This window comes from Salvia hispanica, chromosome 2, assembly GCF_029641045.1.
Source record: "Salvia hispanica isolate PSC_SH4W2 chromosome 2, Shi_PSC_v1, whole genome shotgun sequence".
Lineage (NCBI taxonomy): Eukaryota > Viridiplantae > Streptophyta > Magnoliopsida > Lamiales > Lamiaceae > Salvia > Salvia hispanica.
Genome location: NC_142693.1, coordinates 28,218,748 through 28,246,681, shown reverse-complemented (window position 1 = coordinate 28,246,681; position 27,934 = coordinate 28,218,748). Strand labels below are relative to the sequence as shown.

The following is a 27,934-nucleotide window of genomic DNA, read 5'->3' as shown; positions in this document are numbered from 1 at the left end:
GTGCCCTTAGAATATCTTATTTATAGCCATGTCTTTTGCTAGTTTACTTTGATTTGTTTAGCTTTTATTTCCATTATTCCATATATTATTATGATTTGATTATTTAGTTCGTTAGAATTTGATTTGTTTCCCTTGTTTGATTTGAGAACAGATAACTGTGCTTGTACAATTCTTAAAATTTTAAATTTAAGTAGTAAAAATAAATCTTGTTATTTATTGTATTATTATTGTACGTACTGATAAGAAAGAAGTGATATATAAATTTTGTCAAATCGTAACAATTTTGAAATTCAATAGACCTAATTACTTCTATACTATATAAGTGTTGCAAAATGATTAGTATCAAATTGATTTTAAATTAATTAATTTTTATAAATTGATTTTCAATGTAAAATGTTAAAAAAATCGATTATGTACGTTTCCATTTTATTTTTAGGAGATCTTTTTTACCACAATGACGACTCCACCGACGTTCCACAACGGCATGCCGCTGCCGCTGGAGAAAGTCCGTGTGGTTTTCTATTGATATTGTTAGCCATGAAAGTGGAATTGTTTGATGATGTACGGTGATTCGACAAATGATAATATATATAGGGATAAAGAAGTTAAGAGCAGCAAAAAAAAAGATGAGAATTCACTAAGTTTTTGTAACTACTATAATGTTTGAAATGTGATCATCCATTGGTATTAGTGATTCCAATTACATTAAATTCATAGTAACAAAATGCGATTATGGAATTCAAGTACAATAACAAACGGTCACTCATAACTGCATTATAATTCGAAACAAAAGACACAGTATTTCATAGTACTTATAAGCTAAAATGGCATTACCACTAGCAAATCAAGTGTATGAGAGTAATATATATATATCAAGATTACCACTTGCAAATCACAGTATTACCTGAGCGGCGAAACAATATGGCTTTGCGTCTCTCGGCGGAATCCTGAATAGCTTCCCGTATAGTTCCCTGTACATGGCAAATCCTGGTTCGGTGATCGACCCGTCTCATTATACCAGCATAGCTTTGGTTGTCCAAGGATTGTACACCAAATTCTTCCGATTCTAGCACACCAAGTTCGTCCATCATTATATCAGTGAACAACATATGCGCGCTGCCATCTTTCAGCACAATAACAAATGGTCTAAAAAATTCAGTCTCTTCCTCCTCATTCAAGGCTTCTTCCTTCTTCACAATATACACTCCACTTGCTGCAACACCTTCTTCCTTCTTTACAATATAGACTCCACTGGCTGCAACACCTTCTTCCTTCTTTACAACACCTTCTTCCTTCTTAACAACACCTTCTTCAACACCTTCTTCCTTCTTTACAGCTCCAATAGCATACCTTTCTCTACATATCACCGTCCCACAATAAGAGTTACATTTTGCTATTTCGGTTCGTCCCACAATAAGAGTCACATTTCAATTTTACCATAGATGATACGTACTACTCACTCACCAACTCAATTCACTTATATTCTTGATGCGAACCCAACCGACACGCATCATGCATCGAGCCCGCTAAAGGACGTACACCAAAAGAGGACGAGGAAGATGAGTAGGAAGATTCTAGAGTCCTTAGGCCTGTTCATAACAAGATTAAGACTCGAAGAGGAGGCCCAGAAGGAAGACCCGGGTGTCTCGAGAGCAATACACCAAATTCGGCTCGACCCCGCACCAAATCGGAATTGGGGTCTGTTCAAACGCCAATCTGCCTACTGAGACGGTGTCCAAATTCTGATCCAAGACCACCATCATCTTCATCGTCGAAATACCTTCGCGTGGGTACCTCACACGCCCCAAACGGAGTTCGGATGAGAGAGATATGGCCGTTTGACGAAAGTCGCGCAGAGCTGCCGAGGAACTAACCGTGGCCGGACGAAAACCGCCCGGCCGGGCAAGATAAACGCCCGGCGACAGAAGAAACGCCCGGGCGGGCGTTTTGGCCGAAAATGTCGTTTTTTGAAGCTTTAGAAGACTATTTTCCCTATTACTTTTGTTTTAGTATAAATACTCTTTTTAGGGTTTTCATTCTCAGCTTTTGAATATTTGTAAGAGACTATTTCTCCATATTTGAGAGCTCACCTTCTTCATCTTTTGAAGACTTATCAAATTTCTTCGGGTTGCATTCGATGTTTTGCCGGGCTAAGGTTGATTGTAAAGGTATGCTTGCTAGTTCTTGTGTTGTTAGTTTGTGGAGCCATTAGGTGTTTGTATGTGAAAGTGCCTTTGGGATTTCTTTCTTGTTCTTCACATAAATCATAACACTAATCCATCATCTATCATTTTATCCATTTTTCTTGTTCCATTTCTTGGTTTATCTTGTTTATTTGTTGGATTTATTTACAAGAATAAGTCCGGGGCAAATTCATGAGTCTTCAATCTAGAAGATTCACATTATTTGGTATCAAGAGCCATTGGTTCTTGTTCTTGTAAGCAAAAAAAAAAGAGAAAAAAAATTCTCCAAAGAGTAAAATTGTTAGAAAATTGTCAAAAAAAAAAAAGAGATATCTCAAATTCTATCCATGGGCATTAGCTATAAACTTGCATATGTGTTGTTGGATACGTTTATGTGAATGTTACAAAGTTGTAGGCCGAAATTACATCAATTGTTGGGTCTATTGTTGTGGGTGAAATTGTGCACACAAAGTGTTTGTTAATTTGTCCCATTGGCTTAGCTCCCTACTTTCACTAATCTTGTGGCTTCTTGGACTAGTTTTCACTTGCCTAGTTGTGTATCTTGTTTGTGCTATTTGTGCAACTCTTGGGATTACATCATCGAGAGCAAGTGAGGGAGAGTATCTAGCCACTAAATCTCTAAGCCTTCCGAGAGACATTGGGTGTGAGTTTGGAGGAATTGGGGACATACCTTGTGGGTTGGGAAGTGAGCTCCTCACTAAAATCTCCATTCTTGGGTGTGTGCGTTATTTGTGTTACTAACAAAAGGGACGTATCCCTAGTCCTTTTTATCTCTTTGTAGGTACCCGAAAATGCCACCAAATACGAGAAACTCTAGGCACAATTCGCCTAGGAGGGAGGATGGGGACGACACCGCGTCCACATCCGACGACACCCTCAAAGAGATGATGACAAAACTTACGGGAGAGGTGAAGGGGATGCGTGGTGAACTTACCACTATGCAAACTAATCTCAACACCATGCAAGGAGACCCCGTGGCCGTGCAAGAAGAATTTACAACCGTCCATGACGGTATGGCGGAGTTGAGAGCACGGATTAATCAAAATGAGGCCGTACCGCCTAGTTTCCGGGAAAGAAGTACGGGCAGATGGAATGATGGAAGCGGAAATGATGATGCCTACTCCAACCACCACAATGGAGGTGGGTATCATAACTTCGAGGCATGGCAAGAAAATGCGGGGAACTATGGGGGGGAAAGATACGATGACCCCTCGAGAAACTTCAAGCACACCATTCCGGAGTTCCATGCGAAATTCGAGCCCGCCACATACCTAGAGTGGGAGTCTCAAGTGGACAAGATATTCTCCCTTCATAACTACTCGGAGGAGGACAAGGTCAAACTAGCCATCACCGAGTTTCGAGGTCATGCTAACACTTGGTGGTCCGATCTCTTGAGGAGGAGGAGAGCCACGGGTCGAGGAGTAGTACGGTCATGGGCGGAATTGAATGAGCTCATGAGAGCCGCCTTTGTCCCGAGATCGTATTTCCACAAGTTGAGAGGTGAACTCCAAGATTTGAGGCAAGGAAGCAAGACCGTCATGGAGTACTATTATGATATGATAGCCCTCAAGGGGAGATTGGGGCTTGAGGAAAGTGAAGATGTCACCCAAGACCGCTTCATACACGGGCTCAATGTGCTTCTTAGGCACAAGGTCCAAATTGAGGCCCAAAGGGGAATATCTTTGGAGGAGGTCATTGGATTCGCCGAGACATTTGAGAGGCAAGGCAAAGAGAAGGTCGCTAGCAAAGGGAAGATGAGTTTTCACCCTATCTCGGGAGGGGGCTCAAGCAATTGGGGCACCACCCAAAGAAAGGGAGAAACGACCACTACACCTCAACCTTTCTCAAAACCTCCCGTGAAGGCGTTGCCGGCGCCACCATTGGCCAAGGGAGCACCTCAAGCCGGTGATAGGAGACCTCAATGTTTCAAGTGCAAGGGATATGGCCACTACGCTAGAGAGTGCATCAACCAAAGGGTCATGGTGATAGGGAAAGATGGCCAAGTCTATAGTGAGGATGAAGAAGAAGCGGGTGTTGAAGGGGATGACTCCTCTTACCACGCTCATGTCAATAGTGACTACTCTAGCGAAGAGGAGTTGACCGAAGGGGTGAAAAATCTTGTGGTGCTTCGGACCCTTAGCGCCCAACCTAAGCAAGAAGAGTGTTTTGAGCAACGTTCTAATATCTTTCATATGAAGTGCAAGGTTCAATCCAAAACTTGCCTTGCGATCATCGATGAAGGGAGTTGTGCCAATGTGGTGAGCGATAAATTGGTAGCCAAGTTGCAATTACCGGTGATGAGGCACCCTACACCCTACCGCCTTCAATGGCTAGGTGATGGTAGAGAACTCAAGGTGGTCAATCAAGTCAAAGTGCCAATGAGAGTGGGGGAATTGGAGGAGGAGGTACTTTGTGATGTCATTCCCATGACCGCTTGCCACTTGCTCCTTGGTAGGCCTTAGGAGTATGACAACAAGGTATCTAAGGATGGGTACACTAATGAGTACTCCTATGTGTACCATGGTCGAAAAATCCGGTTGAAGCCCTTGTCGCCTAGAGACATCATTGAAGCTCATAAACATTTGAGTAAAGAGAGAGAGCGAGAGAAAAGGCAAGAAAGTGAGAGAAAAAAGCCATGTGAGAGTGGGGATGGTGAGAGGAATTCCAAATCCAAAAGGAGTGGCACCCAAAAACCCCGTGAGAAAAGAGAGTGCCTTTTAGCTACTAAATCCGAGCTTGGGTGGGCACTACAAAGCCACTTGCCATTGCTTCTTGCCGTTCCCCGGCGTATTTGTTTGGCTAACACTAATCTTGAACATGTACCCTATGAGATTCATATTGTTTTGCAGGAGTTCGAGGACGTGTTCCCAAGTGAGCTCCCAAATGAGCTACCACCGATCCGGGGAATCGAGCACCAAATGGATTTCGCACCGGGATCATCATTACCAAACCGAGCCGCCTACAAGGCCAACCCCAATGAGACGAAGGAATTGCAAAGGCAAGTCGAGGAACTCCTTGCCAAAGGTTTGGTCCGTGAGTCTTATTCCCCTTGTGTCGTACCCGTTATACTTGTGCCTAAGAAAGATGGGACTTGGCATATGTGTGTTGATTGTAGGGCCATTAATAAGATCACCATTAAGTATAGACATCCTATACCTAGACTTGATGATATGCTTGAGGATTTGTGTGGTGCTACTTGTTTTTCAAAAATTGATCTTGCTAGTGGTTATCACCAAATTAGGATGAAGGAAGGTGATGAATGGAAAACGGCTTTTAAAACTAAATTTGGCTTGTATGAGTGGCTTGTTATGCCGTTTGGTTTAACTAATGCTCCTTCCACTTTTATGCGATTGATGAACCATGTGCTTATGCCCTTGATAGGAAAATTTGTGGTGGTCTACTTTGATGACATTTTGATTTATAGTCCTAATGTTGGTGAGCATGCTAGGCACCTTAGTGAAACACTTTTGCTTTTGAGACAACATAAATTGTATGTTAAATTGCCTAAATGTGTGTTTTGTGTTGATGAAGTGGTTTTCCTTGGGTTTGTTGTGGGGAAGGATGGGGTCAAGGAAGATGAGGAGAAGGTTAGGGTCATCAAGGAGTGGCCCACGCCCAAAAACGTGAGTGAGATTCGATCTTTCCACGGCCTTGCTAGTTTCTATAGAAGGTTCGTTAGAGATTTCTCCACTAAAGCCACTCCTTTGAACCATCTTGTTAAAAAGAATGTGGCGTTTAATTGGGGGAATGAGCAAGAGCATGCTTTTAACACTTTGAAACACGATCTTACACATGCACCGTTGCTTGCTTTACCTAATTTTGAGAAAACTTTTGAGTTGGAGTGTGATGCTAGTGGGGTAGGGATTGGTGGAGTCTTGATGCAAGAAGGGAAACCTCTTGCTTATTTTTCGGAGAAATTGAACCAAACTCACTTGAACTATCCTACTTATGATAAGGAACTCTATGCCATTGTTAGATGTTTGGAAAATTGGCAACACTTTTTGATGCATAGGGAATTTGTCATCCACACGAACCATGAGTCAATCAAGTTCTTGGGTGGCCAACACAAGCTTGACAAGAGGCACGCCAAGTGGAGCGCCTTCTTGGAGACTTTCCCATATGTCATCCGGTACAAAAAGGGAAAGGAAAATGTGGTTGCCGATGCCTTATCTCGTAAGCCATCTTTACTTCTTCTTGAAAGTGGTATTTATGATAGTGGCGCCCTTGTGTTGAGAAATAGCATGCTTACTATTTGTGCATCCAAATTCTTTGCTTTTGATCACCTTAAGGAGCTTTATGAGCATGATAATGATTTTGCATCTATCTTTGTTGCATGTGAAAAGGGATCATTTGAGCAATTTTATAAGCATGAGGGTTACTTGTTTAAGGGGAATAGATTGTGCATTCCCCAAGGATCTTGGAGGGAAGTGCTTGTGAAGGAGTCCCACTTTGGAGGATTAATGGGTCATTTTGGGGTAGCTAAGACCTATGATATCTTAATTGAGCATTTTTATTGGCCAAAAATGAAGAGAGATGTGCAGCGCTTTGTGGGAGGGTGCATTGAGTGTAGACAAGCTAAGTCTAGGAGCAACAATTATGGCCTCTATACCCCACTCCCTACCCCTTCCCACCCTTGGGTAGATTTGTCTATGGACTTTGTGCTTGGTCTACCTCCTTCTCAAGCCCGGAATGATAGTATCTTTGTGGTGGTGGATAGGTTTTCCAAGATGGCTCATTTTATTCCATGTAGGAAGAACAATGATGCCAAGCACATAGCCGGTCTCTTCTTTAGGGAGGTGGTGAGGATCCACGAGGTTCCCCAAACTATAGTGAGTGATAGAGATGTCAAGTTCCTAAGCTACTTTTGGAAGACTCTTTGGACTAAACTGGGAACCAAACTTTTGTTCTCTACCACGGCGCACCCTCAAACCGATGGGCAAACCGAGGTGGTGAATCGCACCCTAGGGGCTTTACTTAGGGCTTTGGTTAGTGAGAATAGGAAGACATGGGAACCTTGCCTACCCATTGCCGAGTTTGCTTACAACCGGACTGTGCACTCTACTACCGGTCATTCTCCATTTGAAATTGTTTATGGATTTAACCCGCTAACCCCGATAGACCTAGCGGTGTCGACTTTGCCTTCTTCTTTTGTTTGTGATGTAGATGGTGCTCAAAAGGCGAAATTCGTGAAGGACCTCCATGTCAAGGTCCAAGAGAACATTAACAAAAGGAATGAGCACAATGCGAAGATGACCAACAAGGGGCGGAAAGAAGTGATCTTCAACCCGGGGGACATGGTGTGGGTTAACTTTCGGGCGATCCGTTTCCCGGACAAGGTGAAGTCCAAGCTTGCTGCACGTGGAGGTGGCCCATTCCGAGTCAAGGAGAGGATCAACAACAATGCCTATATCATAGAGTTGTCGGGCGAATTCAAGGTGCACCCCACGTTCAACGTGTCCGACTTGAGCCCGTTTGAGTTTGCAAGAGATGAGCCGGATTTGAGGTCAAATCCTTCCCAAGAAGATGGGGATGATGCGAACCCAACCGACACGCATCATGCATCGAGCCCGCTCAAGGATGTACACCAAACGAGGACGAGGAAGATGAGTAGGAAGATGCTAGAGTCCTTAGTCCTGTTCATAACAAGATTAAGACTCGAAGAGGAGGCCCAGAAGGAAGACCCGGGTGTCTCGAGAGCAATACACCAAATTCGGCTCGACCCCGCACCAAATCGGAATTGGGGGTCTGTTCAAACGCCAATCTGCCTACTGAGACGATGTCCAAATTCTGGTCCAAGACCACCATCATCGTCATCGTCGAAATACCTTCGCGTGGGTACCTCACACGCCCCAAACGGAGTTCGGATGAGAGAGATATGGCCGTTTGACGAAAGTCGCGCAGAGCTGCCGAGGAACTAACCGTGGCCGGGCGAAAACCGCCCGGCGACAGAAGAAACGCCCGGGCAAGGTCCCAAAATGCCCGGGCGGACGTTTTGGCCGAAAATGTCATTTTTTGAAGCTTTAGAAGACTATTTTCCCTATTATTTTTGTTTTAGTATAAATACTCTTTTTAGGGTTTTCATTCTCAACTTTTGAATATTTGTAAGAGACTATTTCTCCATATTTGAGAGCTCACCTTCTTTATCTTTTGAAAACTTATCAAATTCCTTCGGGTTGCATTCGATCTTTTGTCGGGCTAAGGTTGATTGTAAAGGTATGCTTGCTAGTTCTTGTGTTGCTAGTTTGTGAAGCCATTAGGTGTTTGTATGTGAAAGTGCCTTTGAGATTTCTTTCTTATTCTTCACCTAAATCATAACACTAATCCATCATCTATCCTTTTATCCATTTTTCTTGTTCTATTTCTTGGTTTATCTTGTTTATTTGTTGGGTTTATTTACAAGAATAAGTTCGGGGTAAATTCATGAGTCTTCAATCTAGAAGATTCACATTAATTCTATTATGAAATAAAAAGTGGACTCATATTCCTCTAACTTTTCCAACACATTGTTCTTTACATTTTTTAAAATCCGTGCTCATACCAAATGTGACTCCTATTATGAGACAGAGGGAGTACAATATATCACCATTAAAAACCTTAATCATACACATGATTCTTTCCCCATCCCCTGCATTTCTCCCCCCTAGAATATTAAGCAAATTCAGAACCGAAATCGAATTGAATTAATCAATTAGTTAACCGACGAACTGATACTTTATTCACCTAAAAGATGAATTAAAATAAGCAATGAAAAACCAGTCACGATAGTGAACAACAGGTTTATCTGCCAAAGTTGCATGCATTGAATTACTGTTCTTTACAATTTTTTAAAACTCATGTTCAATGTGACTCCTATTGAGTATACCACCATTATAAACCTTAATCATACTCATGATTCTTCCCCCATCCCCTGCATTTCTCCCCCGTAGAATATTAAGCAAATTCAGAATCGAAATCGAATTGAATCAATCAATTTGTTAACCAACGAATTGATAGTTTATTCAGCTAAAACATGAAGCTAAATAATCAACGAAAACCATTAATGATAGTGAATAAAAGATGATCTGCCAAAGTTACATGCATTGAACAATCAGAATAGCAATGGTCAAAATAGGCACACGAACCTAGAATCATTAAGTCGTAAATTAAATTAAACCTGATTTGAATTACTACTCCCACCGTCTATATCTGGCAATGATTTTAAAAACTTGTTTGACTTTATAAAATAAGATGAGTAGAAAAATCAACAACTAATTTTATATAATAATTTTATAATAAAATGTGAGTTGAATGTGTTAGTAGAATATATAGTTCATTTAAAACAGTAAAAGTGAAATGAGACTGGACTCACAAACAATAACAGCAATCTCACAGAACTATTAATTTAACAAACAATTAATTACTACCAGATTAATCGAAGTTGAGAAAATGGTAAACTGACCGTTTCTTATCGGATTTACTCCCCAGCATATTCTCAGGAGCTTCCTTCCGTTTCCTATCATCATCGGTCACCGCGGTAGACATGCTGCCAAACTCTCCTTTTTCAACTAGCAGATGTTAATTCTTCTTCCACGGATATCTTTTCCTAAGTCATCTCATTTTCTCGACGAATATAGAATATCTTAGTATTTATTATTACCTCTGTCCATAAATATTAGTCTCATTTTGTCATTTTAGAATGTACGCAAAAAATAGTCTCATTTTCTTAAAATGAAAAGTTTCTAATTTTCCCCCTCACATACTTTACATACCATTTCTCTCTATTTCTCTTACTTTATTTAATTTTTTTCTTTTTTTATTTTATTTTACCAATTTCTTTTTCATTAAAACTCATGTCATGTCATCCCTAAATAAGAATATATATTTTACGGAGGAATTATTTGGTCATATCTTTGCTAGTTTAATTTGATTTGTTTAGTTATTTTCGTGTTAGATTTGATATATTTCCCTTAATTTTATTTTTAAGAGATTTTATTGTATCCCACGTATTATAAAATGTATGACGTGGAATTGTCACCTAAATTACACGCTCATATTATTATTAGGTACACTACTCCTTTATATAAATCCCAATTCCTAAACATATATATTTTTGGTAGAGAATCTTATAAAAATTTAACGTTTCCTTATTTTTTTTTCAGTTTCTCATCCTCTAACAGCCTAATAAAATCCATTTAAATAAACTTATTGAGGATCTATTAAAACATTTAAAAGAACCTATAAAACAAAAAAATTGTAAGGGTTTTAAGATGGGTTCTGCTTATAATTATGGAGAATATATTAATTCATTTAGTATGTAGTAATAACTTTCAGAATTCCAAAGATGGTTAAAATAAAGTCACTTTTGATCATATATTATACTGTATAATTTATTGATTCAAATATTTGGTAGGTAAGATGAATAAATAAAATATAATAAGAATACATAATTTAAATCATTCTAAGATAGATAAATTATCTGTCCTATCACCTATCAAACTGCTGGAAAAAAAAAACCATTTTTCAACTCCTGGCAACTGTTTTACCATTTCATAGTTGTAACCATTTTTCTTTCAATATTGAAATATTAAAAATCCTGAAACAATAGTTTCATCATAAAATATTTTGTGGCAATACTCAAAATACAAGAAATTATGTGTGATGAACATACAGTTAACGGTACAACAACGTAGCTTTAGCTACTATTTTTATATCTCAAGTTGTAATCAAAAGAATGATGATTTCTACTTCAATATCAATCCATGTCAATGGCCTACACAATCCTTCTCCGTCAAAAGGTGAGTTCTTGAATCACACCGTTGCAGTCTCTCGTGGCGTCATCTCGTTCGATCTGAGCACGTGGCTGAGGCTGTCGTTCCCGGAGCCTGTCGCCCCATGATCCAACACTCCTATCAGTCACTAGGTCACGTCCGGCACTTCAAACGAAGTCCTATGCTGAACTCCGAGTGAAAAAATCATTAACCGCGAGGTTTGCATCACCATGAGAGACGGCATCTTCAGGCTCTGGCATGTAGAGGCTCGACACGGAAGTCTACACAGGCAAAGAAACATTAACCAAGAAGACACCCAAGCAACGAATGAATCGTCTGAATCCAGCCAAGCAACAGATTAACGAGCATATGTGTCCATGAAAGGGGGAGAGGAATTACCTTCGTGTCGAGTAATGTTTCCTCAGAGCCGTCTGAAATAAGGCAAGCACCATGAGCTTTGAGCCATTCCATGCACTCCTCCACGCCTTCTACTTCTTTCTCATCGCCTGCTTCGCTTGTAGGTGTTGCACTTGAGAAGCCTAGAATCTGGGAAATATACGACACAGGTACTGTAGGACGGTATGAACGAGATATGCACTTCACAGCAGCATATCGCATTTTTTCAACATAAAGATCTGCATTGATAACAGTGGGGAATTTAAAGGACTGGTTGTTTAATAATTATAATAACTCTCTTATAATTTCATTAATGACTAACCCATAAGGAGGGTGCCAAGATTTGGTGCCATCTTGTACAGTTTGAAAAACATCACGTAATTCCCTGATATGACAGCACTGCGAACTGCGAGAGCATGTTTTACTGCTATATCCTTCTTGGCATCATGTGGTAATCTGTCGAACGAAGACAATAACAAAAAGGAATACCATAAATCGACATCTACCATGAAATAGCAGAAACAGTTTATGCATACGAGCTATAGCCAATCTATATCCTTGGAACCAAAAGAAGCATTTCAGCAGCTACCAAACTTCAACCACGTAAGGAAAACAGGCCAATATATGGATTCTGTGGGAATAAAATAAATAAATAAATATATCGTTGAGTGAGCCTCAGGTAGGGGAGACGAGATAATCAACTATAAACAAGGCTATTCAATGTTTCTGCTAATGAAACCTTAAGAATAGTTTAGTCTTTTTCATTCATTTGCTTCTTTCTTGGTTCGTGGATTGGCAACAATAGATAATATAAAGCCAAGCATGGTAACAAACCTTGACATTGCTGACACAAGATCTCTGTTATTATTGGAGTGTAATATAACACATAATAAATTGTATGCTGCGAATTCCATATGGCATCCTGAAATCCCTTCTGCATAAAGAGTTTTCAATTGCGATTGGCACTGCACATGCAAAAAGGCAGAGCTGTAAAAGGTTAAAACATGGTTTACAATATTAATGAATTGTGATCGGCACTTGACATGCAAAACAGGACATCGCGTATAAGAAGACTAACTAATAAAACCAAACAAAATAACGAAAATCAGCATGAAAAGCCGGGTATGCAAGAAATCATAAAGCTGAAAGGGCTAACCTGATTGTACTCTGGCAAGTCCCCAGCTTCTATGGCCATCCGAGCATGAGTTTCATAAACCTAAAATGATGTCAGATATGATATCAGCTGACAGTGTAAACCAAGAAATAGAAGCTGATATATCACACAGTTTTCTCATTGGAAACAATGACCATAAACTACTCAGTGGGATTATAGACATAGTACAAGAACACATTAAAATCAACAACTATGGGAACGAGCAGCATGTAATAAATGATGAGATAAGAGCAGAAAAAATTTAAATACCTTTACTGTAAGCTCATTACGTATATGTTGTACGGTAAGATCTTGCCGGATTGATTTTAACTGATCACATCTATAGAGGTAATTCTTTTGGGAACTTTGAACCATTTCTAAAGCTTTTACTAACACCTCTTCAGGCCTCACCTGAAATTAGCATTAATCACAGAACATAAACTTCCATGACTATAATCACATTGATTCCTTTTTCAAACAAAAAAAAAGAAGCTGGGAAGCTTACCGTTGCTGGATCAGGTGCAGAAGTTAGGCGTAGGTAGCGTTTCTCAATCTCCTGACAGGTTCCCTTAACAGTAAGGGCATCCCAATCAATATCTTCAACAGCCTCACTCCCACTTTCGTCAAAAGTTTTGCTAAGAATCAAAGCACTAGCCCGCCTAGCATGCAAATTACCAGCACCATGATCTTTTGTTCTTAACTTCACTTTTTCTGCCCGGGTTCCATGTCCTCTGTCAAAACGTTTCGAACGGTTTTCACGTTTTCTCTTTTCCTCTGGTGTGTCAGCAAGTGTAATAGCAGCAGAGTAGTACTTCGTCAGACTCTGTTCCTTATCGCTATCACTAGAAGTTTCACCACCATCAGCTGTGTTTATTTCCTCACCAAGACGCTGTCTCTTTGTAGGTCTAGCAGCATTCCTACTGAAAATTTTCTGATCTGTAAAAGAAAATTTTGTGCCCAAACCCACCTTATTCTCTATTTTTCCACCTGAAAACTGCAACGTGCATATGAACACGGTTGGTCACTCAGAATATAAAAAGAACCAGTTTGAGATATAGCACTCATGATTTTGGGCACACGAGCCTATAGATTATTTATAAAGAAGTAGCATTAAATAAAGCTGGCATTTATAACACTGCTCTTAATCTCACCCACACATATCCACTCGAAATTACATACACCCCTTCTAGTCATTGCATAATAAATCAAGTAATAATTTCCAATAACTTAATTAACATTTATAAGCTAAAAATTCTAAGAAGTTGCACCCTGGAAAAGGTATGGGTAAAAATTATCATGGCTATATGTGATATGCAATCAAACCACACCTGCAATTTGTGCATCGAAACAAAAGATGAGCATGACTAATTTCTCAGGAGTACCTGCTTGTTGTTCCAAGTACCATATTTTGGAGTTCCGAAAGACATATTAGAAGTTTTATCAGCCACCTTTTCCTCTTGAATGGGCTCCCATCTACTTTTGGCACGCCGAGTGGGACTCTTTCTTTGTGTTGCAGAAGTCAGTGCTGGAAACTCAGTATCACTGCACAAACGCATTGAGAGTGAGAGAGAGAGAGAGATGTTACTCAATCTCACAGCAATTATTTTTTGTTGCATGGGATGAAAAGAAACATACTACTTGTCAACTGCATCGGTATTCGGAATGGGGAAAAGAGGCTCAATGTCCCAATCTCTTGTGTAAAGTGTACCTTCAGCTGTTGCTTTTGTTATAACCTAGATGAAAAAATGAAAGCAACTTATCAAGACTGAAGGAAGAACTCATAGTGTTCTAATAAAATATGATATAGTTAAGCAATTGAAGGCAACTACCAAATATAGTCAGAGCTGAGTGGGAACTGTTCCAAACATGATAAATCAAATCATAATCAGTATCCCAGATTCATGAACGTCAGAATACTGAACTAAAATTTCCCCAGGCGTCAGGTAGAACATTAACTATTACAATTGTCCAGTCACAACTCACATTAAAGGTAATTTTTGAAGTAGCAGGCACAATCTCAATCTACTTTCATTTGCTAAACTCATAAAAGATAAGAAAATGAAAGTAGAACCCATAGAAAAAGAGGAACTGTTTGAAAAGATAGGGAGTAGGGGCCAAATGAGCTTAAAACTTTGTCATCAGATTTTTCAAGCAGAAACATTAAACAAACAGACCAAACATCATTAGGTTACATACTAAGTATCATATTATTTTCTATGAACTATGGCAAATCCTAAAATATGAAAAAGCCAGGACTGAAATCCCTTATCATGAAGACAGTTCTGTTTTCCTAATACTTTGAAAAATATAACATGTCTTGCTTTGATCACTCAATATACTAACTAAAAGGACTTCTGTGTCAAAATACATCTACGAGAAAGTGATGAGTTGGGGAAGAATACGAAGTCAAATTCCTTACATCATGCTGAAGTGAGAAAAGAAAAGTAGAAAATGATCTAATTGTACAAGTAACATGACTGAAAATATTTCATAGGAACGTTACGAATCACATGAATGGGCTAAAAGCCACCAAATAAAAATAAGTGGTTGATGTAATTATCTTCTTTCCATTGTAACTTCAAATTGATGCATTGGGACAGAGCATCCTATACCATGTATTAATTTGCAGGGCATCCCAAACTAAAGAAACGTTCAGGGCAAGTGGTTAATAATAACAATGTTATTTTTGAGAGAAGCAAATATGTCATGATCTGCAATTCTGAAGAAAACATACATCAATTTAAGCGTTAACACAAGATAAGCGATTTGTGAGAATAAGTCATCCTAGTTATTTTATTTGTGGTGTTTGCATCATTCAAAAGGATAATTTGTCCAGTTCCATTTAATTGTTGCAAAGTACTAGATCTAGTCATAATTGGCATACCTCCTTCATGACAGCTTGGCAAGCTGCCTTTTGCTTATCATTCGTGCAACGAGCTAAAGCCCTCTCAACATAACCACGTAATGACTTCGGAAATACAGCAGGCTGCAAAAGGAAACATAATAAATACAGTACAAATTAATCTAGCAAGCATTCTTTATTCAATCAATTACAAGTACGATGGCATACTATATATGCAGAATTCAATGGGCATTTATTCAGTATAGATGGTAGACAGGTTACGAAATTAATTAAAACACAACCATTGCCAAAGAAACAAAGGCAGATTCTCATTGCTCGTTTATAATGTGAATCATAACTTAAATTTTGAGATACATAAAAAGGCATGCCCCTCAGGTCAGGACAACCATTAACTGAAGCAAATAACGTAAATTACTCCCTCTGTCCCAACCTAGGTGACACATTTCTTTTACGCACGTGTTTTGGGAAAATTATGGAGTAATAAATTGTTAAAGTGGAGAGAAAGTAAAATAAGAGAGAGAATAAAGTCAATTATAATACTCCTTGGACGGAGGGAGTATTAGCTAGGCATATGCATCATAAATTACGTAATCAAATAAAATCAGATCAAGGTAAGAGGCATAACACATTCAAGGAAAGAACAAATTTCCATGTGCAGAGACCAATCTGAGTTCAAACTCCATGTTAACAAGATTGGGCTCTCAAACTCATTCAATTAAAGTAACAACAGATTGGTTATTACCGCAATGTAACCAATGCCAACAGACCTAATTACGAAAAAGTTCGATCCCACCTAACCTTGCCTGATCCTTATATCTTAAACAATGACATTCTGTAAGTAATAAAGTTTCACTCATTTTAGCCAAAATGCTTCAAATATTTCCTTTAGGGCCTCCACATTAGCCAGTGTTTTTGACTCACATTCTTCCAAATTAGTCATTGCCACCATAAACACAGTGTTACTTGAAAGTGGGAGGGTTAAACTTTTCCACTTTTTTCATCCAATAAACTCTATACACTTGTTATAGCACGTAAAGTTTGATTTCTGACTGTGATAATTAACTAAAATTGAAAACAACCGAACAAGATTAAGATATGAAACATAGTAAATAGTCTAACCTTGAGTGTGGGATCAGCTTCCTCTTGTGACACAACCTTTTCATTTGGCTGCTGCATTGCAACACTGATATAGGCTGGTTTTACAAATGTATTAGTTGTTAGGTTATCTTTGTTGGGCTTTGATACACTCGTGGAAAGGTTTGGAGCAATTCTTGGATTGGTTGGAATTTGCATTTTCCCTGTCTTCCGTGAATCTAAAGGCTCGGGAGGTGGAGGGAGAGTTTGGAAGGATGCGTGATGACCCTGAGAAACCTGGTATGGAGCTGCATATAGTGATGTAGACACTTGAGCATATGTAGAGTTCTGTTGATTTTGGAAATTTTCATATGCAGAGATTACTTCTGGTGGCTTTTGAGCATGTGGCTGTAAAATGTTTGATGGGTCATTCTGAAAAGCAGGAGTCCCATGTTTCCAGTAACCATCAGGTGTACTTTCACTAACTGCCACGGGCTGACAACAAAACCACAATATGAGCTCAGATTCTGACGCCTACTCTAATTGGAAGGTATTTTGGAAAGGCTTACCAACATATCATAAATATACTCAATCAAGGGGAAAACAGCATAGTGGCCTTCATGTAGAAGGACCAATAATCATAAAAATGACTGAACAAACTAATAATTGTTTTGCATAATTTCACATCTTCAGTTACGAGGGAAGAACTACTTACCAATTGATGGAAAATGGAAACATGCCCCATCTATTACATGAATGAAATACTAATAAAAAAGAGCCTACCATTTAGCAATAACACACTGATTACTGCTTACACCTATGACTTCATTCACAATTTCTAATGCATAAAAACCTTAAGATATCATTCAACTAGCAAACTGTTACCTAGATAAATATACGAAGAAGTTAACTGCACTTATTCTCTATCCATGGTCATAAATATTACGCAACCTCATAGCATTAATATCAAACAGTGGTGTATAGTTGTGCAAAGTGGGCCTCCTACATCGCGGAAGATGCTGCAGCTTAACCAGGCCTCAATCTTTTTGACGAAGATACTTGCATTATGTTTTTAGTTATAAACTTAAATGCGCAACATATATCAATTAATTTAGATAAAGAAGATAATTGATGATGATGTCAATGCATTTTGAGTTCTTTAACCTTTAATGCTTTTTTCTGACAATATAATAACAAGCAATTGAGACAACCAAACCTGCACAGGAGCTAATTCAGATGAAGTAGATTCTGGCCTCCACGAAGGGGTGTAAGCTGCAGGTATGGAGTTGTTTGAAGTTGTATATTCAATGTTTCCAGCAGGAGCAGAACTAGTAACACTAGATGCAACTGAGACTGGTATATTCTCTGTCCCAGGAGCACAGCTGACCTCCGTTTGAGTTTGATTGTAATAATCCTGCCACTGTTTATACTGCTGCTGATATTGGGCATTTGCAACCGAAGAACTATAGGCTGAATTGGAGTCCTGACTATAGCTCGGATACTGATGAGAACTATATGGTGCATATTGCCCTCCCTGCCACAAGTTGGTCTGTGTACCATATGTGGCACTCGTGTAACTTCCAGACGTCTGATAATCACCAGGATTGTAATAAGTGCTTGAGTAACTTGCAGGTCCAGCATAAGACCCTGTATTTTGAAATGAAGGAATAGGCTGATAAGGAGCACCTGTGTTTTGGTATGCTCCTACATGATGGGGATAAGACTGATTAGGCTGCTGCTGATACTGATTGGTTTGTGGTTGATACTGACTCGTTTGCTGTTGATACTGATCGGGCTGCTGCTGATACTGATTAGGTTGATTGGGTTGCTGCTGATACTGATTGGGTTGCTGCGGATACTGATTCGGTTGGTTGGGTGGCTGCGGATACTGATTCGGTTGGTTGGGTTGCTGCGGATACTGATTGGGCTGGTTGGGTTGCTGCGGATATTGATTGGGTTGCTGCTGATACTGACCAGGCTGTTGCTGATACTGATTGTAGTAAGCCGCATACCCCCCGCTGTTATATCCATAGGGGTCAGTATTCGGATAGGCAGCATAACCATTATACCCTTGTGCCACATTTGTAGACCCTGAACTTGACACCGAGACAGTAGACGCCGCATTCACACCATCTTGAACATTCCCCACAGACGTATCCGGCAGCTGGTCATGATTGTAGCCAGAACTAGAGACAGCTCCATTCTCCCTCAAGTTATGACTCTCCCCTTGTGTAGTCCACGATGCCACAGCACCGTTAGGAGGAAAATAAGATGTCTGAGCTTGCGGCTGCTCAGTCGTTTGATTCGCCTGACCATTGAAAGGTAGGTAAATCAATCATTCAAATGAACTCCAATAAAAGCAAATCTTATTATCCATTCATGAGTATAATCTCTAAAATTGGCTGAAATATGCACTAGGCGAAGAGTAATTACCTCAACAGGGGCAACAGCTTCTGCGTTTTCTCCTTGGTTCATCATCGCCACATTCAAAATCCTAAACACAAAAGGCAAACATCATCAAACACGCCCTCATAATTTTCCCCCCAAAACGAAACGCATAATACACAAACCCTAATATCCAAGCACGAACCTCAAAAGCTCAATTGCTTTTACAGCCGACACCGCAATAAAGATACGCCTTTCTCCTCGAGCTGGAACACAGAGATCGAACGGACCAACGAGAATAACTTTTTTTTGAAAGAGGTGAAAAAAAGTATATGCGCGCGAATGGAATTTGATAATTTGTTGACTTGGTGAATCAGAGCTATGATTAGCGAATGGGAAATTAGCGAATCGAGATTATGTCGAGCAACAATTGATCTGCAAATCTGCGATTGCGAGAAAATCAAGCCGGCGGGGGTAGGGTGGGGGTGCAATGTGGGTTGCCTGCGGAAAATCGGTTGAGGGGTTTGAGGGCTCGCGGAGGGGAAGAAGACGGTTTAGTAATTTTTAATCAAATCTCATGTTGAATATTGACTGCTTTTTCAATAATTTTCTTTTTTCATCAATTAAGAATAAAATTAACCAAAATAAAAACCTCTAATCTATCGTCAGAATTAGCTTGTTGATGCACATGGTGTACCATAATTGAATAAAATTAACGATAAAGTATTCTATTTTTGTTATAGGTTTTAATTTGAATGAAAAAGCAATATCAAAGATAGATAAATGAATTAGCCATACTATTAAAACTACGACATAGAACGAATTCTTGATTTTCAAATTTAACTAGTTAAAGTTAATATTTTGGAAAATATATATTTTTGTCATTAAAATACTCAAACAAACTTATAAATAGGACTTAAGTTGGTAAGAGATTTATTTCCTATGAATTTGGGTCCCTATTTTGATTGCGTGTTGGGTATTTAAATACTTCCGAGTACTATTTTTTGTATTGACTTAGATTGGAACAATTGCTATTTTATGTAAAGAAAAAAAGCAAAAGGATTGAATGCATAAATCGCTTTTCAAATCCATGTACACTATTGATTTCATTAGTCGAAACTCGACATAGTAATGTGTGTATCCCACCTAGAAAAAGTTAGATGTGGTTCATCAGTACAACACTTTTCTCATTGCTCAAACATAGGGCAAATGCATTATACCAAAGAGGCAAAGTGATAGATCCTAAGCCCGGTTTATCGCATAACAAGTCGATAAAGAAAAAGACCAAGACCAATATGTTTGGCCCAAAATGAAGTGAGTGACAACTATGGATGGTAGTTGAATCAGAAATCGATGAGTTGACCCAAACGGACAAAAAAATCATAAGGTCCAGGTGGAAATTTATAACCCTACCTGCACACAATACTCCGATAACCCGATAGGACTGCCTGGCCCAATTGCACGATCACGCGAGGAGCACGAAAAGCCAAACTAAGAAGAAACGATGGCAAAGACAAGCTTCAATGGATGGACCCCAAAACTAGCAAAATAACAAACTCAAATGCTTCCTCTCAAATAATAACAATAATTATAAATAAAAAATAAAAAAACAAATGCCTACTTCATCTTCTTTAACCAATTTCCCAAGAAACAAGAAGTACTTTATTGCAAAGGTTCTGCCTATGTACATGTGTTCAGACAGAAATTCATGTATAGAAACAGATCTGTCATATACAGAGATGAAACCATGAACAATAAGCTCTGGAATTTATTTCTATGAGATGTATGCTTTCAACACTTCAGTGTAGTCGCAAACGAGACCCGTCCTAGGACAAGTGATTTCCCCGTTGTTTTGCTTCGCCATCTCCTCAAGAGCCTGTATGATAGAAGTCAGAGATTAGAATGTTTATTCAAGTTTACAAACAGGCCGACACACTGAAACCGACAGCAGACCTTGGTGCTGTAAACGTAGCCATTCGGCAAGACAAGAGGTGGGTTCTCAGTATCCATGAGCTCTTTAGTTATGTAACACACAAGTTTTGAGTGGTGCTGCTTTGAATATGGAAGTGGCTGAGCTAATTTGCGGAATGCCTCCTGAGATAGAGGATCCTCCTTTGTGCAATCATCTTCGTAACAGAATCTAAGCCGAGTCAAGGCCAAAAGCAAGGCACACGTAGGAATTACTCATCTAAACTTTTAGTTTCGATAGTTAGAAACATCATTCAGAAATTTTCGCATATTCAAACAGGAATATATGGCAAGCACGCAGATGATTGCAAAGTAAGGATACGGGGTCTTCAACGCAGATAAGCCAGCTTGTAAATATATATTCAACAGAGGCTGAAGAGTCATGCCATACAATTTACAGAATTCTTGTTTAAACTGGTCAGCCAAAATATCCCACTGCTTTTCTTCGAACAAGACCTGCAAGCCAGCAATGCAGGTCAAGGCCTAGTTCAGTAAGTTGGAGATAATCAATTCGATAACCAAAACTAGTCCGACCTTGTAGGACTGACAGTCAGTGTTACTCCTGAAAGCAAGGGTTGCCATAACACGCTGCAATTCTTTCATATGTGTAGCTCCCCAAGGTGCTAGGTGCTTTCGAGCATACGTTATCGCTTGCATATTTTCATCAGCTCTAACCAACTCAATGAATTCTTGCAGTCTCAACTGGAACTCAAATTTGCTCTGCAACAGAAGTGTGTGCAGAATAGTCATAGATTACCAAGTGCAAAGACTAGCAAACCTGTACTATCACACAAACTGATATTCAATTAACAATATTCGACAGGCAAATGGTTAACCGGTCAGGTAACATTCAGAAACCTCTACCATGTATTTAAACTCTTTGTTTGAAAGATTGAGTTGCCATGCATGTTTGCAAGCAAAATTGATGTTGACTTTACTCCTTTCAGGGTCAGATCAGTTACATCACTCAGCATAAGAAACTCTAACACATGTTCTGCATTACCTCCCATCAGTGATCTGCCACAGTGATAAACCCTAAATGACAATCAAGTACTGGGTACTCATACCCAGAAATGAGAAATATCTGCCACAGGAATTGCACAATGCAGGAAGGTTGAAGACTATCTTATGACCACTTGCAGAAACATTCAAAAGGAGGTTCATCATAGAATTTGAAAATGAAATTATGCCGGGATTCTTGGTAACAGGATTCTGCTACTGCAGAATACTCATTAGTTGATTCCAAGATCGTTTCACTTGTTTCCCCTATATCCGGATGACTATATTTGGAGGTTTGACAGTATAGGAACTCTGGTGACCTCTGTAATTTCTCATCTTACAGTTTATTGTATCACAAACTTCTAAGTTTATAAGGCAGGACTCAAACTAGCCAGCTTCCATCACATCATTGTATAACAGGAAAAATAATGCGGTTTATATATGATATTTCAACAAAATAAAAATAACAGTTTGTACATATGATTGTAAAACAATTGAGTAAGTTATGCAGTTGTGCAACCATAAATGGCATGTCGAATTCCAATTTTTTAGTACTAATGTTGAGAACCAGGCTTCAGTGTACTGACATATTCTGAATGCCAGAACTTTTAATCCAAGCTATCATATAGCATGTTCAATTTTGATAGGTATTTGGAGAAATAATACATCCATTCCAGCTAAGACCTTTTTATTTTGCTATAAGAAAAGAAAGAAAGTGGAGAAGACAGGTAGAACATAAGTTACCTTTGACTTCTTTAGCCTAGACTTGTTGTCAGAACACCAGGCTAGAGCAGGGCCAACCTTCTTTTTTTGAAGAGCATCGATAACCTTTTTTGCTTCAAGAAACACATCTATATCAACAAGCTCCTGCGGCGACAGAAAAAAACACCATCTGAATGTCATCGTTCCATGTCAATTGGAGAAAGAACATGAAAAAGCAGCACAAGGAGTCGTTGACAAATAACAGGACAAAACTCACAAACAGCCTGTTCTACTTTCCCTATCTATACAAGTAAATAAGCCAAAATCTTCACAATATGCTGAGATTTCTATTTTATTATTTCAAATTTTTAGATGCTTCTTTAGCCAGTGCCAGGTTCCAGGGAGTAAATCATCTCTGAACTCCCCACGATCAATGAAAGGTGATAAACAGAGCCCAAACAGAAAAAATTAGTTGATAAAATTATGGTAACCAAGTCATTCATCTGATTTGGAGAAACAATTGCATACGTCAACCACGTTAGAGATAGTGCATGATGATAAAAATCACCTGAATGTTGCTGCTCTCTGCAAGCTTAACAGCTGTGTCATAATACGACATCCGCAGCATGTAATCAACAAGTATCCTCTTCAGCCGAGTGTTATTCCACTCTGACATATTTTCCAGTTCTGCAGATTCTAGATGTTCCAGACGAGCCCGGCATTTTTGTGCTTGTACGTGCTCCATTCGACTTCCATCTTCCGACTGTCACATCAACCAGTAACTTGTGTAAACGGCTTACTGTTAATATAGTTTCACCGAGTATCCTAACTACCATGACAGAAACCTAATAATTTTGTTGCTGATGTATGTATTACTAACCTATAGAATCGCAATTTCAAGCAGATGATCAAACGAAACAGTACAATGACACATAACAAAAGGAAACTCGAAATCGAAATTAACCTTCTCTTGCGCTAGTCATTTGATCAATCAAATCAAGAAACCAAAATCTAAACCTAGCTTTTCACTAACGAAATTCAATTTGCTTCATCAATTAACTGTTTTATACTTTCTCCGTGTCAACAACCAACAGTTATTTCCAATCTATATATCAATCCACAATTTCCCCAAACACAAACAAATTATAACAAATCCTTTAGGATCTTATTGTAAAAATTACCACGCATAAAATTCAGATGAACATACTTTTCTTTTGAGGCCCTGCAATCGGGAGACGAGAGAGCTGAGTTGATCAACAGCTTCATCTCGCGACAGTTCGGAGTCGGCGACGGCAGAGACTCCGGAGATGACGGCGGATACCTCTTTCTCAACGGCGCGGTGATTGGAGCGGATCGTCTTTTTGTAGTTTTCGAAAGGCACGCGGAGTAACTGATGCTCCAGTTTGAGAGCCTCAGCTAGCTTACCGGATTTAGACGGCGGCGGCGCGGCGGGCGCTGCCGCGACGACGGAGCTGCCGTTTGAGAGCTGTGGATCCACCTCCATCGGCGACGACGACGACATTTTTCCCAAATTTTTTTTGTTTGTTTTTTTTTTCCTCTCTTCTTCTCGTAGTGAAGTGGATCGATCTATCCCTTCAACCGCAAAGATTTGGTTATTAAACTTCCATAAAAATAAAAAAAAAAAAAAAAAATTGCACATAAATTTGTGTCAAACGAAATTTTATCCAATTAATTGCACTCAATTAATTAACCCTAATATAATCGTCTTATCTAAGCTTCAAATATCAAAATTCGAGATCACTAGAAGAAAGGTGTCATTATTATGGAAAGGCCACATAAGAAACTTTAGCATTGAACTTATGGTATTATCAATTTTATCGAACTTGTGAGTAATTGGGTGTCATAGGTCAAAAATGATGTTTCTTCCTGATATATCGTAATTGAGTTTAATCTAATTAAGCATCGAACTTTTGAGCTTGTGACATTAAAATTGACTTGTAAGCATTGATAGCCAAGAGTGGCATGTCATTCGGATCGATCACAAGTCCACAACTAACGTTTGAGCATTAGACTTGTGAACGTTATCTTATATGTAAAGCTTGTGAAACAAAATTCGAATTTTGAGTATCGACAACATCAAGTGATGTGCCAATCGGAAAGACTACATTTAATGTCTACGCATCATCTGAGATAGACGTGCCTGTTTCTATTCAACTTTGATTGGATTTTTAAGTTAATTTATTTATGGAATGAAAAAGTAAAATTCTTACTCCCTTCGTCTACCATTTATAGCCTTATTTTGATGGCACAGATTTTAAGAAATTGTTTGACTTTGTAAAAAAAAAATGGGGAAATGAGTTAGCGGCAAGTGAACTCCACTTTTATATATTGGTTTTATAATAGAATGTGAGTGTAATGAATTAAGTACATGCTGGGTTTCCTTACCTAAAATGAAAAAAACAAATGAGACTTTAAACCGCGGACATCCCAAAATAGCAAAACGAGGCATTTTTTCACGAACAGAGGGAGTACATTTTAAGACATGTAGAGCATTCTCAATGCTCTCCCTAAAAACTCCCTTATTTCTCCCCAATTTTTAGCCAACTCTTGCCACATCAGCGCCACATCAGCACCAAAATTTATCCCCAATTTTTAGCCAACTTTTAGCCAACTGTTCCAATGATTTCTCCCTTATTTTTCCCTAACTCAACAAAAAAAAAAAAAAACGCCGAAAAATCGCCGAATCGCGCCTACAGTGGGCGCCGATGATTCGGCGATGAATCGGGAGTTGGCGTTAATTCGGTAGAATTATCGCCGAAACCATCCCAACGGCCGGCGATAACTCGGCGATTTTCAGCGAAAAATCGCCGAGTGTATCGCCGGACCATTGGGAGTGCTCGTATTTACAAAGTTTGTTGGAGAAACTAAAAACCAAAAGTGGATAGTAATGTAGTTTTTGTTTGGGGTAATTACGTCGTACATACAAAATGTTTCAACAATGTTTCAATATTGTACAAAAAGTTTTAATTTATGTATATCATACAAAAAGTTTCATTAGTCTTCAAATTAATAGATTCCATCTAAATAAACTTAACTCCGTTAGTTTTCTTAATTATTATGTTTAATCCTATTCAATAATGGATAAAAGAATTAGAGTTTATTGCAATTTATCTCTGTGCCATCTATTTTTACTGTGTTACATGTTTCTAAACTAAACCACAATCATAGCAATCAAAACTCATAAAATGCAACTGGATTAATCACATACGAGCATATAAACTTACAAGTTTAGCCATATTTAAAATACTACTCCCTTATTCTATTGCTCAGTAAAAATATACACAGCCAAATAGAATAATATGTTGACACACACATCAAACTACAATTTTAATTGATTAAGAAGCAAAAATTAAGCGCAATGTTGAAAAAATTCCACCAACTTCTACGAATCAAAATTTAAGGTTTGAATACTCTCGAATCAAAACTATGAATCAAAAATTTGAGTTGGAATACTCTCAAACAAAATCGAATTGAAATCCCTATTAAATTTGGTGTGTGGGAGTATAATTTATTCAAAGCCCACCAAAATATTTAGAGAAAAATCAAAGTTTACATGTAATTAGAGGGAAAAGTTATCCAGATTTTTTTGGAGCGAAGTTATCTCTTCTTGAGGTAAAATTCTAGTAGTACTATACTGATATGTTGGATGGATTATGGAATAGTTAAGAAAACTAACGGCATTAAATTTATTTAGATGGAATGTATTAATGTGAACACTAACAAAACCTTTTGAATGATACATATGATGTTAAACTTTTTTGTACTTAATTGAAACATCCGTGAAATATTTTGTATTCATGGTGTAATTATCCCTTTTTGTATAGAGCAGATTAACTCTTTGCACTGATTAAATATTGTAGAAAAAATTAAACTTAGAAAGGAGAGATTTTCCATAAATGACGTTAAGTACAGCTGATAATTTTTGACACAGATAAGCACAAAATTATGGTGTCGTGTTCATATAACACAATAATTTAGTGTCGTGTTCGTGTTCGCGTTTCGTGTCGGAAACTGCCCATCCTTCTTCACGAGTGCAGCCAGAGGCGATCGTGCAGACGCTCTTCTCCGGCCCCAAACATCTCGTCAACCCTTTCACCGTCTCTGTAGAAATGGAACGTGGGCGTGTACCGTATGTGCTGCGTCGTCTCTGGGCATTCGTCGATATCAGCATAAACAAAAGACAGCTTCGAAAACTTGCTGCTCAATTCGCAGAATGCAGGGAGGATCTGACTGCAAACACGACACCTGAAAAATTGAAAACAACCAATCATTTGCCTTTCAAGCATATCATCAAACAGTTTTAAAGTAATTCATCTTTCAACCATTTCTTCACTCAGTTTCATCTTCAAACATTTCTTCAAACACTTTCAAGTCAGTTTTCATCTTCAAGCATTTCTTCAAATAACTTAAACAGATTCATCTCTCAAACATTTCATCTAATTTTCACCTTTCAAGCATTTCATCGAACACCATGCGCTAACAGAATGCTTGTATACATAAACAGAGAGCTAAATAATCGGAAAATTGGACATTACCATGAAGCGCCGTAGTTGATAACCGTCTGCAAATCAGATTTTTCCGATGAAGAAATCAGTTCGAGACTCAATCACTCTCATTCAACAAATACGATACAGATACGAAACAAAGAGGGAGAATTAGCTTACGGGGCTTCTGGAGGTTTTGATTTGGCGAAAGATTTCCTTCAAACTGTCATCGCTAGTGGCGGTAACGAGATTAGATTTAGCATTTTTAAGCAAGTTTGAGGGCGAATTGCTCTCTGCAACGCCTTGAATCTCTTCCTTCTCCATGCCTTGAAGCTTTTCCTCTTTCAATCTATCTAAGCTGAAAAAAAAAATGAAAGAAATTGAAGATAATATCACAACCCGACCCGGATGGTGTGAGTAAATGGGTCGATGCATTTAGTAGTGGGCCTATGTTGATTAGAGTGATTATGGGCTCGGAATAATATACTCAAATTTCATTTATTTATTTATTTATTTATTTATTTATATTTCTCAAAATTTTATTTATTTATATTTCTCAAAATTTCATTTACTCTGCAATCTTAATAAGGCTTTGGGTACAATGCATATTGTATTTTTTTGGAGTAGGGTGCATGCATACAATGTTATAATGGCAAGTACACCACACAATTTTTTTTATTAATTAACATACTAAAAAAATTAAAATTTACAATGCTTTTGTTTTCCTGGCCCATTAATTTGGGTGCAAAACATACCAATTTGAACAACTCTAATGAATGTGTATCATGTCGATTTGTTATTTATCCACAATTTTTGTCTAGGATGTGAGCATCGTCCAGCAAATCTTGACTCATAGTCCAAAAAATCTACTTATTCAATTTAGTCTTATTGCTAAATTAAAAAATGAACCTATTCAGTAAAAATATAACTTCAATACA

The 27,934-nt window shown here is 38.5% G+C and overlaps 4 protein-coding genes across 4 annotated transcripts; all 4 read right to left on the bottom strand.

The window, feature by feature from the left end:
- Positions 1 to 873: 873 nt before the first annotated feature.
- On the bottom strand, positions 874 to 9,809 carry LOC148932047 (uncharacterized). The gene is made up of 2 exons (XM_089063922.1): positions 9,643 to 9,809; positions 874 to 1,356 (listed from the first exon to the last, which is right to left on the bottom strand). The coding sequence occupies exons 1-2, from the start codon at positions 9,723 to 9,725 to the stop codon at positions 879 to 881; spliced, it is 561 nt and encodes a 186-aa protein (XP_088920048.1). The 5' UTR covers positions 9,726 to 9,809; the 3' UTR covers positions 874 to 878.
- Positions 9,810 to 10,767: 958 nt separating this feature from the next.
- On the bottom strand, positions 10,768 to 19,367 carry SAC3A (SAC3/GANP/Nin1/mts3/eIF-3 p25 family). The gene is made up of 14 exons (XM_048098201.2): positions 19,028 to 19,367; positions 18,871 to 18,931; positions 17,654 to 18,745; positions 16,483 to 16,932; positions 15,385 to 15,486; positions 14,136 to 14,233; positions 13,883 to 14,042; positions 13,006 to 13,494; positions 12,771 to 12,911; positions 12,504 to 12,563; positions 12,182 to 12,312; positions 11,670 to 11,803; positions 11,351 to 11,586; positions 10,768 to 11,232 (listed from the first exon to the last, which is right to left on the bottom strand). The coding sequence occupies exons 2-14, from the start codon at positions 18,913 to 18,915 to the stop codon at positions 11,131 to 11,133; spliced, it is 3,240 nt and encodes a 1,079-aa protein (XP_047954158.1). The 5' UTR covers positions 18,916 to 18,931; positions 19,028 to 19,367; the 3' UTR covers positions 10,768 to 11,130.
- A 1,094-nt stretch (positions 19,368 to 20,461) lies between these two features.
- Positions 20,462 to 24,093, bottom strand: LOC125201798 (protein MAEA homolog). Its single transcript, XM_048100057.1, has 7 exons — positions 23,699 to 24,093; positions 23,060 to 23,254; positions 22,534 to 22,656; positions 21,325 to 21,510; positions 21,113 to 21,246; positions 20,776 to 20,962; positions 20,462 to 20,698 (listed from the first exon to the last, which is right to left on the bottom strand). The coding sequence occupies exons 1-7, from the start codon at positions 24,011 to 24,013 to the stop codon at positions 20,597 to 20,599; spliced, it is 1,242 nt and encodes a 413-aa protein (XP_047956014.1). The 5' UTR covers positions 24,014 to 24,093; the 3' UTR covers positions 20,462 to 20,596.
- Positions 24,094 to 26,378: 2,285 nt separating this feature from the next.
- On the bottom strand, positions 26,379 to 27,364 carry LOC125201715 (Thioredoxin superfamily protein). Its single transcript, XM_048099938.2, has 3 exons — positions 27,177 to 27,364; positions 27,048 to 27,073; positions 26,379 to 26,757 (listed from the first exon to the last, which is right to left on the bottom strand). Exons 1-3 carry the CDS (start codon positions 27,318 to 27,320, stop codon positions 26,538 to 26,540), a joined length of 390 nt encoding a protein of 129 aa, XP_047955895.1. The 5' UTR covers positions 27,321 to 27,364; the 3' UTR covers positions 26,379 to 26,537.
- Positions 27,365 to 27,934: the final 570 nt, after the last annotated feature.